The sequence below is a fragment of the Oncorhynchus keta genome, chromosome 30 (assembly GCF_023373465.1).
Source record: "Oncorhynchus keta strain PuntledgeMale-10-30-2019 chromosome 30, Oket_V2, whole genome shotgun sequence".
In the NCBI taxonomy this organism is placed as follows: Eukaryota; Metazoa; Chordata; class Actinopteri; order Salmoniformes; family Salmonidae; genus Oncorhynchus; species Oncorhynchus keta.
This window is the reverse complement of record NC_068450.1, coordinates 42,230,222-42,247,131: the sequence shown is the minus strand read 5'-3', so window position 1 is coordinate 42,247,131 and position 16,910 is coordinate 42,230,222. Positions and strand designations below refer to the sequence as shown.

The 16,910-nt window shown below is 42.6% G+C and overlaps 1 protein-coding gene across 1 annotated transcript in view; it reads right to left on the bottom strand.

Moving 5' to 3' along the window:
• Positions 1–12,551, bottom strand: part of LOC118363617 (palmitoyltransferase ZDHHC9-like) — a 44,194-nt gene extending 31,643 nt beyond the window's left edge. Inside the window, exon 1 of the mRNA XM_052488451.1 lies at positions 11,590–12,551. Within this exon, the coding sequence (XP_052344411.1) occupies positions 11,590–11,753 (164 nt within the window). The 5' untranslated portion in view covers positions 11,754–12,551. The remainder of the gene's footprint in view (positions 1–11,589) is intronic.
• Between the last annotated feature and the right edge of the window lie 4,359 nt (positions 12,552–16,910).

Genomic DNA, 16,910 nt, shown 5'->3' with positions numbered 1-16,910 from the left:
CCTGTTACTAGATCCTCTGGCCAGAGTCAGACTGCAAGGTCAGCACTTGGCAGTGCTCTTCTCTCTCACCCTCCTTCCTCGTCACACACAAAATATATGAGGGAGCTGACAAGCAACGCTCTGCTAGGCTAGGTACACACCCCGGACGCCATACACCCCCCTACACAGGACACACACATGCTCTCGCTCTCAGTTACATGGGCAAACACAGATGATACACTGCCCTTGTGTGCCATGCTCCTGCTTCATCACTCACACTCCCCCTCTGGAGAGCTGAGCTGTGGAACATCACAGGCACAGTAAGCAGGTCCATGAGGACACACAGCCAGGCCTTCAGTTCAGAGAGCTAAATGACTAAAAAACTGGCATGTATGCATGGATGCCAAGGGAAGCCAGGCTTACCCAGAAAATATTATTTTGTGTTTCATCTCTGTGTTTCACACAATTCGCAAGGGGCTGAATGTACACTACATAACCAAAAGTATGTGGAGACCTGCTAGTCGAACATCTCATTCCAAACTGCATTTGGAGGCAACTTCAGCACAATAACTGTTAGTCGGGAGCTTCACGAAACGGGTTTCCATGGCCGAGCAGCTGTACACAAGCCTAAGACCACCATGTGCGATGCCAAGCGTCGGCAGAAGTGGTGTAAATGCTCGCCGCCATTGGAGTCTGGAGCAGTGGAAACGTTCTCTGGAGGGATGAATAGCCCTTCATCTGGCAGTCCGACGGACTAAATCGGTGTTTGGCGGATGCCAGGAGAACGCTACCTACCATAATGGATAGTGCCAACTGTGAAGTTTGTTTAAGGAGGAATAATGGTCTGGGGCAGTTTTTTCGTGGTTCGGGATAGGCCACTTAGTTCCAGTGAAGGGAAAACTTAACGCTATAGCATAGAACATTCTAGACGATTCTGTGCTTCCAACTTTGTGGCAACAGTTTTGGGGAAGGCCCTTTCCTGTTTCCGCATGGCAATGCCCTCGTGCACAAAGCGAGGTCGATACAGAAATATAGTCATGTCATGAATCACGGTGTCAAGACATATGTACTAACAGATTATAGAGCAAACAACTCAATTATCACAACACAGGTTGTAATTTGGCTTTTTTCCCCTGGATTGGCTTCCCCCAGTGAATTTACTCACACATCACTACTGCTATCAAAGCCTGAGCCTGTTCATTCGGTACCAAATGGAAGAAAACCGACAAACTGAGGAACCTAGTCCAATAAGAAATGCTAATTTCCATTTTCTGTTTAAAAACATGCCCTAATAAACACAACCCTGCTCTCTGCCACAGAGGTAAGCTCCCATTCAAAGCACAAACGCCACTGAAATGCATGTCTGAAATTCTATTATAAACAAAATGGTGAAATGTTACTGAGCAGGGGCACTGAGGAAATAGTAAGCCCACGTACAAAGACCACACGAGCCGTGAATCCTATTATATGAATCAACGCCGGGAAAAGACTGCTTCATCCTATCAATGGCTTCTACCAATTTGGCTCATCTGTTGTGTGCTTGTTGCTCATTTCCGCAATTTAGCACAGCTACTCTTCAGGGGTAGCTGTTCAGGGGCAGCTACTCTTCGGGGGTAGCTGTTCAGGGGTAGCTACTCTTCGGGGGTAGGCGCTCTCGCCGGACTGCTGATGGTTGGAGATTAGTAATAAGAGGGCTACCCGGTTGGTTGGTTGTTGTTGGACTGGGTCCAGCCCACTCGTGAAGACACTGCTTCTCTGTTCCCCCATCTATGCCTTGTTGCTTCTTTCTAATCCTAAATCCACATTAAAAGGAAGGGCCCTAAAGCAGTGAATTGATTCCCAAGGGAAGGAAAGTTAGTGGGTGGAGAACAAAGATGAGAGATCAGAGTGTAATGCAATCATAGAATTCCACTGAAGTTGTTGGCCTTGAGCTGTCAGAAGTAGTTTGTGTTTATTAGTAACCTGACTACCCATCCACATTGCTCCAGCCAAACTAGCGTTTTTTTCTCCACGATGAGTCTGGATTGGCTTTCCTCCCTGACATTTTCTAGAATGCAAAACACAATCGACCGTTCTGATTGGTCCTCGAAACAGAACTTTGATAGTCTGAAATGGTTAGACTGTTCAGAGACTCCAAATCGCTGATTCATTTGTTTTGAATATTGCCGCTCATTTTGGGAGGTCTGCACAAACAACTTCTAGGATGGCAGCGGAATTCAATTCAGGATGAGCGGTCAGGCAAGTTCATTAGGACTACACAAAGCAAAACTTTTCAAAAACGTTTTTGGAAAAAGAAAAATGAGAATTTCTTAATGAAAAAGTTCAGATAAGACCTCAGTTTCACACCGTTTTCTTCTGAAAAATGTATGTATTCAGTGCAGAGAAGATGCTAAACCAATTTTTATTTTACCTTTATTTAACTAGGCAAGTCAGTTAAGAACAAATTCTTATTTAATGACGGCCTAGGAACAGTGGATTAACTGCCTGTTCAGGGGCAGAACGACAGATTTGTACCTTGTCAGCTCGGGGATTTGAACTTGCAACCTTCCGGTTACTCGTCCAACTCTCTATAAACACTCGGCTACCCTGCCGCCCCAATGATGATTATATTGACCGGTCTCTTATTGGTGTAAAACCATGAAAGCACAGCCACCAAAAGCAGTTTCCGTGAACGCACACTACTCCAGTTAAACTAGTTTAGTAACATTCTTGCTAAATTAGGAATGTCAAACCTTTGCCAGACACCAACCAGAATCAGAGACGCTCCCCGTTTCCAGATGAAGAATCTATCCCATAGATTATCCATGGCAGCCTTGCGCCACAATGTGCTGTCGCCAAACTCCGCTATTGTCATGCACATACATACAGCACATGGGACAACGCTAGATCCATGGGAATCTAAGTAGAGACATCTCTTTAGGTGAAGATGGACTTTTTTTGGACCCATGATCGATGCCATTTTAAAAGATTTCGAAATCCATGTCAGACATCTCTTAATCTCTTAAAATATATATTATAGTGCAAGTGAAAAATCCCAGGTATCACTTCTCAGTTTCTAATAGAGTGCCTGTAGCTGTTGGTTAGTGGTAGTAAGCTAATCAATCAAACATGACTCTTGAAAAGCATCAAAACCACTGTGCCTATCATCAGCAAATTTCCATTAGCCCATCACAGGGCTAGAATAGATACGTCTCAAATTGCTCCGTAATGGAGTTTTGAATTACAGCCCCTGTTCCCCAGCGCAATATCCATGTTAATATTCAGGCGTCCCCCCATGAGGGACAATTGTAATATGAACGTAGCGTGCTAAACGCTAACAACACTCTCGCCATTAGTCATTGTTGGGCCTGGTCCAACCTCAGGCGCTAAGCTAGTGGAATCGGTATCAGTCTCAACTCTGGCCCTGGGGGCGGACAACGGTTCCCTCTGTGGGGACTCAGCTGAGAACTTGGTATGTTCATTAGGGCAAAATGTTTTAAAACGCTTTGCAACGTAAAATAGATTATTGATTGGAGTCCAGAAAGTCCCTCCTAGTTTCAGTCCGTTTTCTTCCATGTGGTGCCTAATTAACACAACCCAAACTCCCAGTGAGTGCACACAGAGATGGAAAGGGCTTGGCACTCACAGTAGCCCCAGAGGCTACAGGAAGCTGCAGTCTGCAGCCACTACCGCAGCTCCTCAGCAGTCCACTAGATGATTACATTAGGTCCAGTAGCTTAGCAGTAATGGTCCCTGTCTAGTGGAATTACATAGTGAAAATTGAGTCCATCGGCTAGAATATCATCAAAATCCCAAAAGTTATTTGTCCCTTGCTTCGTAAACAGGCTTAGACTAACAGTGAAATGCTTACTTACAGGCACTTCCCAACAATGCAGAGAGAAGAATAATAACGAGGAATAAATACACAATTAGTAACGATAACTTGGCTATATACACCAGGTACCAGTACAGAGTCGCTGTGCAGGGGTACGAGGTAATTGAGGTAGATATGTACAGTGCATATGTACAGTATTCAGACCTAGACTTTATCCACAATTTGTTACGTTATAGCCTTATTCTAAAACTGTCACCACAGTCTGAGGTCCTGAGCAGGTTTTCATCAAGGATCTCACTGTACTTTGTTACGTTCATCCTTGCCTCGATCCCAGCTAGTCTCCTAGTACCGGACACTGAAAAACATCCCCACAGCATGATACTGCCACCACCATGCTTCACCGTAGCTCTGACACAGGTGTGCGCCATTTCAAATCATGTCTAATCAATTGAATTTACCACAGGTGGACTCCAGTCAAGTTGTAGAAACATCAATGATGCTTAACGGAAACAGGATGCAACTGAGCTCAATTTCGAGTCTCATAGCAAAGGGTATGAATACTTACGTAAATAAGGTATCTGTTGTTTTGTTTTACCTTTTCGCTTAGTCGTTATGGGGTATTATGTGTAGAGTGCTGAGTAAAAAAAAAATCTTTAACAATTTTAGAATAATCAAATCAAATTGTATTTGTCACATGCGCCGTAATGCAGTAATGGTTACTCACAAGCACTTCACCAACAATGCAGTTAAGAAAATACCCCCAAAAAGAGATAAAAGTAATAAATAATTAAGGAGCAGCAGTAAAATAACAAGTGAGGCTACATACAGGGGGTACCAGTACAGAGTCAATGTGCGGAGGCACCGGTGTCGAAGGTAATTGAAGCAATATGTACAGTTGAAGTCGGAAGATTACACACACTTAGGTTGGAGTCATTAAAACTCGTTTTTCAACCACTCCACAAATTTCTTGTTAACAAACTATAGTTTTGGCAAGTAGGTTAGGACATCTGTGTGTATGACACAAGTAATTTATCAAACAATTGTTTACAGAGATTTCACTTATAATTAACTGTATCACAATTGCAGTGGGTCAGATGCTTACATACACTAAAGTTGACTGTGCTGTTAAACAGTTTGGAAAAATCCAGAAAATGTGATGTCATGGCTTTAGAAGCTTCTGTTAGGCTAATTGACATCATTTGAGTCAATTGGAGGTGTACCTGTGGATGTATTTCAAGGCCTACCTACAAACTCAGTGCCTCTTTGCTTGACATCATATGAAAATCAAAAGAGCTCAGAAAAACAATTGTAGACCTCCACAAGTCTGGTTCATCCTTGGGAGCAATTGGTGCGAATTGTGCAAATCAAACCCAGAACAACAACAAAGGACCTTTGTGAAGATGCTGGAGGAAACAGGTATACAAGTATCTATATCCACAGTAAAACGAATCCTATATCAACATAACCTGAAAGGCCACTCAGCAAGGAAGAATCCACTGCTCCAAAACTGCAACTGCACATGGGGTCAAAGATCATACTTTTTGGAGTATTGTCCTCTGGTCTGATGAAACAAAAATAGAACTGTTTGGACCATAATAACCATCGTTACGTTTGGAGGAAAAAAGGGGAGGCTTGCAAGCCGAAGAACACTATCCCAACCGTGAAGCACGGGGGTGGCAGCATCATGTTCTGTTGTGGGGGTGCTTTGCAGTGGGAAGGACTGGTGCACTTCACAAAATAGATGGCATCATGAGGGAGGACAATTATGTGGATATATTGAAGCAACATCTCAAGACAGTCAGGAAGTTAAAGCTTGGTCACAAATGGGTCTTCCAAATGGACAATGACCCCAAGCAAACTTCCAAAGTTGTGTCAAAATGGCTTTAGGACATCAAAGTCAAAGTATGGGAGTGGCCATCATAACACCCTGACCTCAATCCTAGCAAGGAGGCCTACAAATCTGTCTCAGTTACACAAGCTCTGTCAGGAGCAATGGGCCAAGATTCACCCAACTTATTGTGGTAAGCTTGTGGAAGGCTACCCAAAACGCTTGAGCCAAGTTAAACAATTTTTAAAAAGGCAATGCTACCAAATACTAATTGTGTATGTAAAATTCTGACCAACTGGTATTGTGATGAAAGAAATAGACAAAATCAATCTACTATTATTCTGACATTTCACATTCTTAAAAAAAGTGCTGATCCTAACTGACCTAAGAAATTATCATTTTACTAGGATAAAATGTCAGGAATTGTGAAAAAGTTTAAATGTATTTGGCTAAGGTGTCTGCAAACTTCAGACTTCAACTGTAAATGTAGGTAGAGTTTAAGTGACTATGCATACATAACAAATAGTAGCAGCAGCGTAGAAGGGGGAATGCAAACAGTCTGGGTTTGATTGGATGTTCAGGAGTCTTATGGCTTGGTGGTAGAAGCTGTTAAGAAGCCCCTTGGATCTAGACTTGGCTCTCCTGTTTCGCTTGCCGTGCGGTAGCAGAGAGAACAGTCTATGACTAGGGTGGCTAGTGTCACAATTTTTAGGGCCTTCCTCTGACACCGCCTAGTATAATGGTCCTGGATGGCAGGAAGCTTGGCCCGGGTGATGTACTGGGCCGCAGAGAGGTTGTTGTCCTCCAATGGTCATGTCTCTGACCTCCCTATAGGCTGCCAACATTGTTGGTGATCTGGCCTACCACTGTTGTCATTGGCAAACTTAATGATGGTGTTGGGAGTCGTGCCTGCCTGTGCAGTCATGAGTGAACAGGGAGTACAGGAGGGGGCTGAGCACACACTTGAGGGGTCCCATGTTGAGGATCAGCGTTGCTACCTTTAACACCTAGGGGTAGCCCATCAGGATGTCCAGGATCCAGTTGCAGGGGAAGTGTTTAGTCCCAGGGTCCTTAGCTTAGTAATGAGTAGTTTATGTGTCGGGGGGCTAGGGTCAGTTTGTTATATCTGGAGTACTTCTCCTGTCCTATTCGGTGTCCTGTGTGAATCTAAGTGTGCGTTCTCTAATTCTCTCCTTCTCTCTTTCTTTCTCTCTCTCGGAGGACCTGAGCCCTAGGACCATGCCCCAGGACTACCTGACATGATGACTCCTTGCTGTCCCCAGTCCACCTGGCCATGCTGCTGCTCCAGTTCCAACTGGCCTGGGCCCTAGGACCATGTCCCAGGACTACCTGACATGAGGACTCCTTGCTGTCCCCAGTCCACCTGGCCATGCTGCTGCTCCAGTTTCAACTGTTCTGCCTTATTATTATTCGACCATGCTGGTCATTTATGAACATTTGAACATCTTGGTCATGTTCTGTTATAATCTCTACCCGGCACAGCCAGAAGAGGACTGGCCACCCCACATAGCCCGGTTCCTCTCTAGGTTTCTTCCTAGGTTTTGGCCTTTCTAGGGAGTTTTTCCTAGCCACCGTGCTTTTACACCTGCATTGTTTGCTGTTTGGGGTTTTAGGCTGGGTTTCTGTACAGCACTTTGAGATATCAGCTGATGTACGAAGGGCTATATAAATAAATTTGATTTGATTTGATTTTGACTTTGAGGGCACTATGGTGTTGAACGCTGCGCTGTAGTCCATGAATAGCATTCTCACACGTGTTCCTTTTGTCCAGGTGTGAAAGGGCAGTGTGGAGTGCAATAGAGATTGCATCATCTGTGGATCTGTTGGGGCGGTATGCAAATTGGAGTGGGTCTAGGGTTTCTGGGATAATGTGTTGATATGAGTCATGACCAACCTTTCAAAGCACTTCATGGCTACAGAAGTCAGTGCTATGAGTCAGTAGTCATTTAGGCAGCTTACCTTTGTGTTCTTGGACACAGGGATTATGGTGGTATGCTTGAAACATGTTGGTATTACAGACTCTTACAGGGAGTTAGAGTCTCTGGTGGCACAGCTAACACTGCGATGCAGTGCCCTAGACCCCTGCGCCACCCGGGAGGCCCTAGCTATATGTCTTAACCTCTTGCGCCGAGCCATCCCGGATCCGGTATCGTGACTACAGCCTCAAGCTCATTACCATAACGCAACGTTAACGATTTCTAAAAATCACAAATGAAATTAAATAAATATGCCTGATCTCAAGCTTAGCCTTTTCTTAATACTGTCATCTCAGATTTTCAAAATATGCTTTTGAACCATAGAAAATAAATCATTTGTGTAAGAGTATTGATGGCTAGCTTAGCATTTAGCACGCAACATATTCACAAAAACCAGCAAAGGAATCAAATAAAATAATTTACCTTTGAAGAACTTCAGATGTTTCAATGAGGAGACTCTCAGTTACATAGCAGATGTCCAGTTTTTCCTGAAAGATTCTTTGTGTAGGAGAAATCGCTCCGTTTTGTTACTACACATTTGGCTACCGAAACGAACCGAAAATTCAGTCACCTAAACGTCAAACTTTTTCTGAATTAACTCCATAATATCGACCGAAACATGGCAAACGTTGTTTGAATCAATCCTCAAGGTGTTTTGTCAAATATCTCTTCATTGATATGCCGTTCGTGGAAGCATGGTTTTTCTCAGAATCCCATGGAAAAATACCAGCAGCTGAGTTTTGCGCAGGACACCATGCGGACACTTGGCAAATGTAGTCTATTATGGTCAATCTTCCAATGATATGCCTGCAAATACGTCACAATGCTCCAGACCCCTTGGGGAAACGATAGAAAGGGTAGGCTCATTCCTGTCGCATTCACAGCCATATAAGGAGATAATGCAAAACGTAGCCTCAGAAATCCTGTTCATTTCCTGGTTGCAGAAACATCTTGGTTTTGCCTGAAGCTTTTGTTCTAGGGCACTCAGTGAAAATCTATGCAGCTCTGGAAACGTCAGTGTTTTCTTTCCAAAGCTATCAATTCCATGCATAGTCAAGCATCTTTTCGTGACAAAATATTGCGCTTAAAACGGGCACGTCTTTTTATCCAAAAATGAAACACTGCCCCTGTCTGAAGAGCCTGAAGAGGTTAACAAAAGACTTTCGTCTGAGTGTGCTAGGGCGCAGAATAACTGATGAATTTACGAACGCTCAACACCCGTTGAATATGGCCGGTGTCAGTAAACGTAGACAAAAAAAAAGCACAATTAAATTGTTGCCAGCAGCACAGTTAGTCAACAACTCCAACATAACAGCTTAACCAGCTCTGATAGGGTGAGTAAAATGGTCAGTGGGGTGTTCTCTCATTGTGTCCGGAAGTAGCTAGCAAACTAGCCAATTATCTTGGGTGCTTGACTGCCGTTGTGAGGTCAGAATGCTCAGATCAACCTTACTCCTCGGCCAGAGCTTCCAGTGTACGCTTGAATGCTTTGAGAGCGAAACACTCTGAATTTATAAAACAGGCAATCTGTCACCAACGCTCTGGATAACATAACCCAACCAGCTCTGCTCGGGCGAGTAATGTTCAGTGAGCTGTTCTTTCATTTGGGTCTGGAAGAAGCTAGCAAGTTTTCTTAGGTGCCTGACTGCTTTTTAAGTTTATGTTTATGTTACTAGTTTTTGCTTAGGAGCCAGAGAAATGCTGCCCTGCGAGTGGTCATGTGCTGAATGCACGGAAGTGTAACAGTTTAACTTTAGACCGTCCCCTCACCCATACCCGAGCGTGAACCAGGGACCCTCTGCACACATCAACTACTGACACCCACGAAGCATCGTTACCCCATCGCTCCACAAAAGCCACGCCCCTTGCAGAGCAAGGGGAACTACTACTTCAAGGTCTCAGAGCCAGTGACGTCACCGATTGAAACGCTATTTAGCGCGCACCGCTAACTAAGCTAGCCGTTTCACAGAGCTGCACCTCGAGGTGTTTTTATATATATATATTTTTTTTTACAAAGGTGTCATGGACACTGCAGAATATGCCATTTCTGATACTTTATAGAAATCTAAATGTTTTACCTGCGTGTGACTCTGAAGGAGGATCTGATAAAGTGACTCTCCTTTCCTTGCATCTGTCAATTACAAGATGCACCCATCTTTTCCATGTATAATTTGACAACTGGTAGGGCTAATATTGTCACTCAGATTGTCAATGTAATCGTGTCTATAGGCTAATTCACGTGAAATTAGTTTCGGTATAGTTTCTATGGCCCGGCTGTGCAAGCTGACTGGCATCGTTTGTTCCCCGCTCATCATCATGGATAGAGTCAAAGGTATATTTTGCATTATCTTAAAGGCCTACGGCAACACATAGCATGTTTTCGTTTCCCTTACAATACATTTTTTAGTAATAGAGTTAGTCGATAAAACAGTCTTGTAACAGCTGCTTTTTACAAAGTTAAAGAGAATGGTATCAACTTACAAGGCGCAAGGTCAAATTATTAACATAATAATAATAATAATAATAATAATAATAATAATAAATGCCATTTAGCAGACGCTTTTATCCAAAGCGACACAGTCATGTGTGCATAGATTCTACGTATGGGTGGTCCCGGGAATCGAACCCACTACCCTGGCGTTACAAGCGCCATGCTCTACCAACTGAGCTACAACGCTGACAAACTCATCATGACACTATTGTTGTTCTAAATTAAAATCAACCTCTTCACCATCATCCTTCAGTTAGGCTTAATTTAAAATTCAATTGTGAAGTAACTTGCACAATTATCGCCAATTCGTCATTCATTCATTGAGCCGGCATAGTTTGCGTTATAGTAAATTAAACAGTCCCATAAAAGCTTCTTTCCACAAAGTTAAACGTAAAAGAGAATGGTATCAATCCACAAGACGCGCGGTCATCATACATTTCATGCCATACATTTTATGGAGGAAAATGTATTGTGGTTTCAGCGAGAATGCAAAACAACAAACTTCTTTCAGACTGAATATCCATGGTAACCATGGTAACAGTCTGCTTTAAGCAAGCGTTGGGCCAGTAACCTAAATGTCGCTAGTTTGAATCCTAATTGCTTCAGCGTCTCCATCGATAATGTTAGGCCCTGGCGGTGACCCGACTCACTGAGGGTGTCTCAGGGGAGTTGGGATATGCACATTTTCTCAAATCAATTTCACAGACGCATATTAATACACACTTGTACACGTGTGAAAGAGGACAAATAAGCACCAAATAACATTATTATAATAATCATATCTTATTCAATCATAACTTAATAAATATAACCTACATTTTAGGCATACTTCAGGTTATTATTTGCATCTGACTTTCCGGCCTATGGGAAAAGCGCCTCATCTAGGCTCCAGGCATAAACTCTTTTTTTTCCCCCTTTACTCAGTCGGGGTCTCAATTTACTGTTAAGAATTGTAGAATACACAAGGTGCAAGTCGGAAATTTGGTTGCGCATCAGCAATTTGTCATGTTATGTCAGTCACTGACAGTCACTCAAGTAGTCTTGCCAGCTATCTAAATTTATAGTAATCATGGCCAAATACAGACCAGGCCCTGAACTCCAAGGGGCCTCTATTGATTTTGCTAGTCACTCTCAATCAGATATCATTAACATGGCATAAATCATGGCAAAATGGGTAGAATTGCAGGGAAGTAACTGTATAACAGATTTTTTTTTAAGTGTAATAAAATTGCAAATATTGCTTCCCTTCCCATGGAAAAATGTGTAGAATTGCAGGAAATGCACTTTTGAATTATATGTATATTTTTTTTGGGGGGGGGGGGGTTAAAAGGCTGGAGCAGGCCCTGCACCTCATCCTAGAAAACATTTGACACTTGAACTGATGGTGCATGTTCAGGATTTCTTGAGAAAACACGCCCTAATTATGTACATATTGTTTGATCGTCGCCCAAATGAATATTGGAGATTAAACTATACTTACTCGAATGCGAAGAACAGGGAGCAGGTGCCGACGATGAGAAATACGGTTAGATAGAAGACGCCTTTCTGCCGGGCCATCATTACCCGTCCATCGCAGCAGAAAGAGTTTTTCCCCGGGAGCTTTTCCCATTTTCGTACCTTCCTTGCAATCATTACCGCCGACATACTGACAGATTACGTTCAACTCAGTAGTGACATATGATGTGTAAAGGCCACAGTATGTAGGCCAATTGGAAATATGTCCTTGCCTTTCAAAACGACAATGATATGGTAAAGTCAATTGCCTTGTAAACAGGCAGAATCACATCCGCGAGATGGTTAAAAAAAAAAAACATCTGAAACGGGCGATTCCAAATGACTCAGAAGCTCACAAATATGATACAAATAAAAATGAACTTTTGTTGATTTAAATCTGGTAGCCTAGTCAAGCGCCATCAATAAACCTTTAGTCCATTCAGTCTGATGCGACGAATGTCTTTCTTCGGCAATCCGCGTTAATTGCTTGTCGTTTGTTTCATACATTTGCACAAAATCCATGCATCCATATTTTCGGCAATGAAAGTTCTCTTTTCAGCGTGGCCACCTTCCAGTGCCAGAGGGCTTCCTTTGTAGAATAGAACACTAATCAGGTTCCCAAATTATCCCTTTAATAATGGAATTTGTTTGAATTTGATCAAAATGCTGGCGGCAGATTTTCTCGGGCCATAGGAAAGCAATCCAATCTTGGTACTCGCATCGGGAGTGGACCTTGACCGAGTGACGTTCATACCATCTCGATAATACTGATCATACGCGCGCACCACACAGGTTTGGTTTATGACGGTTGCTATTCAATAAGTCTCACTATTAATCAAAAAATAAATAACCACATCAGGCCTATCTTAAATAGCATATAAATTATCGTAGCCTAAAAAGAAGGTGTGTTCGCTGTGCTTTACCGCAAGACGCGAGTTTGGCTCGTACTTAATCAATGGGAGCAGAGAACACGCCCAGATTGAAATGTTTTCTCTTAAGGGGGCAGGCAGTACAGTGAAATAGAAATGAACAAAGGAGCGTGAGTGCCCTGAAACATTGGCGTTAGGCTACGGTATAGCGTTAAAACATCCTTAATGTTCGAATTAAGTCATGATGAAAATATTCCCAGACACAAAATATTAGCAAGTTTTGTCTAACAGAAATAATGAATTCTATTATTTTCTATTCTATTGTATTATACTCCACTCCATTCTATCGTTTTCTAATGTGTTCTATTCTGTTATCTAGCTTATTTCCTAGGCTTGAGTATCTTTTATCATTGTCAATCGTTGAAAAAAAAAAACTATTTCGGGCAATTTTGACTGTAATATATATTCTCCATAGAGAGCAAAGCACACATATGTTAGCCCTACACATGAACATAATATCATAGGTAGAACATATCTATCCTTTACAGTACAATTAGTCAATGGAAACATAGTATCAAAGGTCAACAAATAGGGGGAAATTATTATTGATCGGCATTGGTTTAAAGTCCCCATTTTCACAAGTTGGGCCAATGAGCAAATCCTTGCAGCACTTCCGGAGATCCACTGTGCAGGACATAATGCATGCTTAAAGAGCATCAGGAGCAACACCAGTGAGGATGAGAGGGTTGTAAAGGAAGTAGTGGAAGAGATGGGAGGGAGGGGGTTGGGCAGACCCCCCCCCCTTCTTCCGGAGGCAGTAAACAAGTAGTACCAGAACCTCTCTGTCTCCACCATCACCACCAGGAATCTGTCTATTTCCACCCACACAAGAGGATCATGGGTAATATATGACTTGTCAGAGGATGCCATGGATGAGCGGTATACAACTCAGGTTAAATGTTTACTACAGGGCGGCAGCGTAGCCTAGTGGTTAGAGCGTTGGACTAGTAACCGGAAGGTTGCGAGTTCAAACCCCCCAGCTGACAAGGTACAAATCTGTCATTCTGCCCCTGAACAGGCAGTTAACCCACTGTTCCCAGGCCGTCATTGAAAATAAGAATGTGTTCTTAACTGACTTGCCTGGTTAAATAAAGGTAAAATAAAATAAATTACTACGATATCATCATACACAGTTGTTTTCTGATTCATAATCTATCGCTTTTGTTTTACCCCCAAACAGTGGGGAGAAAACAGGCATGAATATATCATGTTTCTGTTAATTGATGTAACACAAAACAATTACATTTACACAAAACATACTCTGGAATAGGTTATGCCACGTACACTGAGTGTACAAAACATTAGGAACACCTGCTCTTTCCACGAGATAAGGAGAATCCAGGTGAAAGCTATGATACCGTATGTATGTCACCTGTTCAATTCACCTCAATCAGTGTAGACCAGAGGTTCCCAAACGTTTTATAGTCCCGTACCCCTTCAAACATTCAACCTCCAGCTGCGTACCCCCTCTAGCAACAGGATCAGTGCACTCTCAAAGTTTTTTTTTTTTGCCATCATTGTAAGCCTGCCACACACACACTATACAATACAATTGTTAAACATAAGAATGAGTGTGAGGTTTTGTCACATCCCGGCTCGTGGGAAGTGACAAAGAGCTCTTATTGGACCAGGGCACAAATAATAATATAATAATCAATAATTTTGCTCTTTATTTAGCCATCTTACATATAAAACCTTATTTGTTCATAAATAAATTGTGAATAACTCACCACAAGTTAATAAGAAGGGTGTGCTTGAAAGGATGCTCATACCTCTGCAATGTTGGGTTGTATTGGAGAGAGTCTCGGTCTTAAATCATTTTCCACACACAGTCTGTGCCTGTATTTAGGTTTCATGCTAGTGAGGGCCGAGAATCCACTCTCACATAGGTACGTGGTTGCAAAGGGCATGAGTGTCTTAACAGCACGATTTGCCAGGGCAAGGTACTCTGAGAGCAACCATATCCAGAAATCTGTCAGTGGCTTCTGTTTAAATTTCATTTTCACAGAACCGCTTGTTTAGATATCGGTAAGTGGACAGGAGGCAGGGCATGAAAGGGATAACAAATGCAGTTGTTTGTGTCTTCCGTTTTGGGAAAATAACTGCGTAATTGCGCACCCAGCTCACTCAGGTGCTTCGCTATATCACATTTGGCATTGTCCGTAAGCTTGAGTTCATTTGCACACAAAAAAATCATACAATGATGGAAAGACCTGTGCGTTGTCCAGAAAAGAGCTCCAACTTAATCATAGCCTCAATTTTGTTCCGCACATTAAATATAGTTGCGTAGAGTCCCTGTAATCCTAGATTCAGATCATTCAGGCGAGAAAAAACATCACCCAGATAGGCCAGTCGTGTGAGAAACTCGTCATCATGCAAGCGATCAGATAAGTGAAAATTATTGTCAGTAAAGAAAACTTTAAGCTCGTCTCTCAATGAAAGAGAAATGTGTCAATACTTTGGCCCTTGATAACCAGCGCACTGTTGTATGTTGTAAAAGCGTTACATGGTCTCTGCCCATATCATTGCATAATGCAGAAAATACATGAGAGTTCAAGGGGCCTTGCTTTAACAAAGTTAACCATTTTCACTGTACTGTCCATTTTGGACTGTCTTCCTTTGGCAGCAAGAGCCTCTCGGGGGATGCTGCAGTGTACCCAAGTGGTGTCTGGAGCAACTGCTAGCAGACCATTTACCACTCCACTATGTCTCCCTGTCATGGCTTTTGCGCCATCAGTACAGATACCAACACATCTTGACCACCAAAGTCCATTTGATGTCACAAAGCTGTCCAGTACTTTAAACATATCCTCTCATGTTGTCCTGGTTTGCAGAAGAGGATGTCTTCCTTAATTGACCCCCCATAAATGTAACGGACATATACCAGGAGCTGTGCCAGGCCCATCATGTCTGTTGACTCATCCAGCTGTAACGCATAGAATTCACTGGCTTGTATGCGAAGCATTAATTGTTTCAAAACATCTCCTGCCATGTCACTGATGCGTCGTGAAACAGTGTTGTTTGATGAAGGCATTGTCTGTATAGTTTTTTGGCCTTTTCCCCCAGCATTGTCCCAGCCATATCCCTGGCAGCAGGAAGAATTAAGTTCTCCACAATAGTATGGGGCTTGCCTGTCCTAGCCACAGTAGCTCACCATATAAGACGCTTCTAGCCCCTTCTTATTAATGGTATCTGTTGCTTTTATCCATGTCTTACTACTCAAAAGTCCTCTTTATTGTCGCTCAATAAACTCCTGTGTCTTATTTTTGAAATTGTCATATTTTGTTTCTAAATGTCTGTGCAAGAGTGAAGGTTTCCTGCGAGAGAGTAACGGTTAATGTGACTAGGCTACCTGTATTTGACATCGTGTTGTTATTTCGCTGAACACAATATGGTTTAATTACATTTTTGGTAGTGAAACGAGGCTAGTCGGCGAGAAAAAAACTCACCCAAAAATGTATAGCCCCGTTGGAAAATATCAATGTACTGTTTGAAAATGTGAAGAATTAAAATTTGTACAAATGTGAATCACATTTTTATTCGCCTTACCCCCGATGGCATTGCACGTACCTCTGGTTTGGGAATACCTGCTGTAGATGAAGGGGAGGAGACAAGTTAAAAGAAGGATTTTTAAGCCTTGAGACAATTGACACATGGATTGTGTATGTGTGCCATTCAGAGGGCGGATGTAAGTGCCTTTGAATGGGGTAGTAGGTGCCAGGCACACCGGTTTGAGTGTGTCAAGAACTGTAACGGTGCTGGGTTAACGCTCAACAGCTTCCCGTGTGTATCAAGAACGGCCCGAAACGAGATCAAGCCAACCTCACATAACTATGGGAAGCATTGGAGTCAACATGGGCCAGCATCCCTGTGGAACGCTTTCAACACCTTGTAGAGTCCATGCCCCGACGAATTGAATGAAGCTGTCCTGAGTGCATAAGGGGGTGCCATTAAACATTCGTATGGTGTTCCTAATGTTTTGTACACTCAGTGCATGTTCTTTGTACGTTCAATAATTTAGTGTCTGATTACTGAACTACAATTTACATAAAACAACTCAACTCAATTTCCTGGGATATATCAATGATACTGTTGGTTATTTATATACCCCTTAACCTGTCTGTTGAAAATGTTACCTCACATAGGATGCCAACATATCCATTTAATTGGGTAGACCTTTGTAACGACAATGATGTCACCATAGGCTACACTCTAGGCTACCAAGAACCATAATGGTTCTTCGGCTGTCCCTGTCGGAGAACCCCTTTTGGTTCCAGGTAGAACCTTTTCACCCTTGGATGTACCATTGTACTGTCTTTAACTATGGGAGATTCTTAAATGGGGAAAAATCTGTCCTCTCCTCGACTCCTACGTCCTC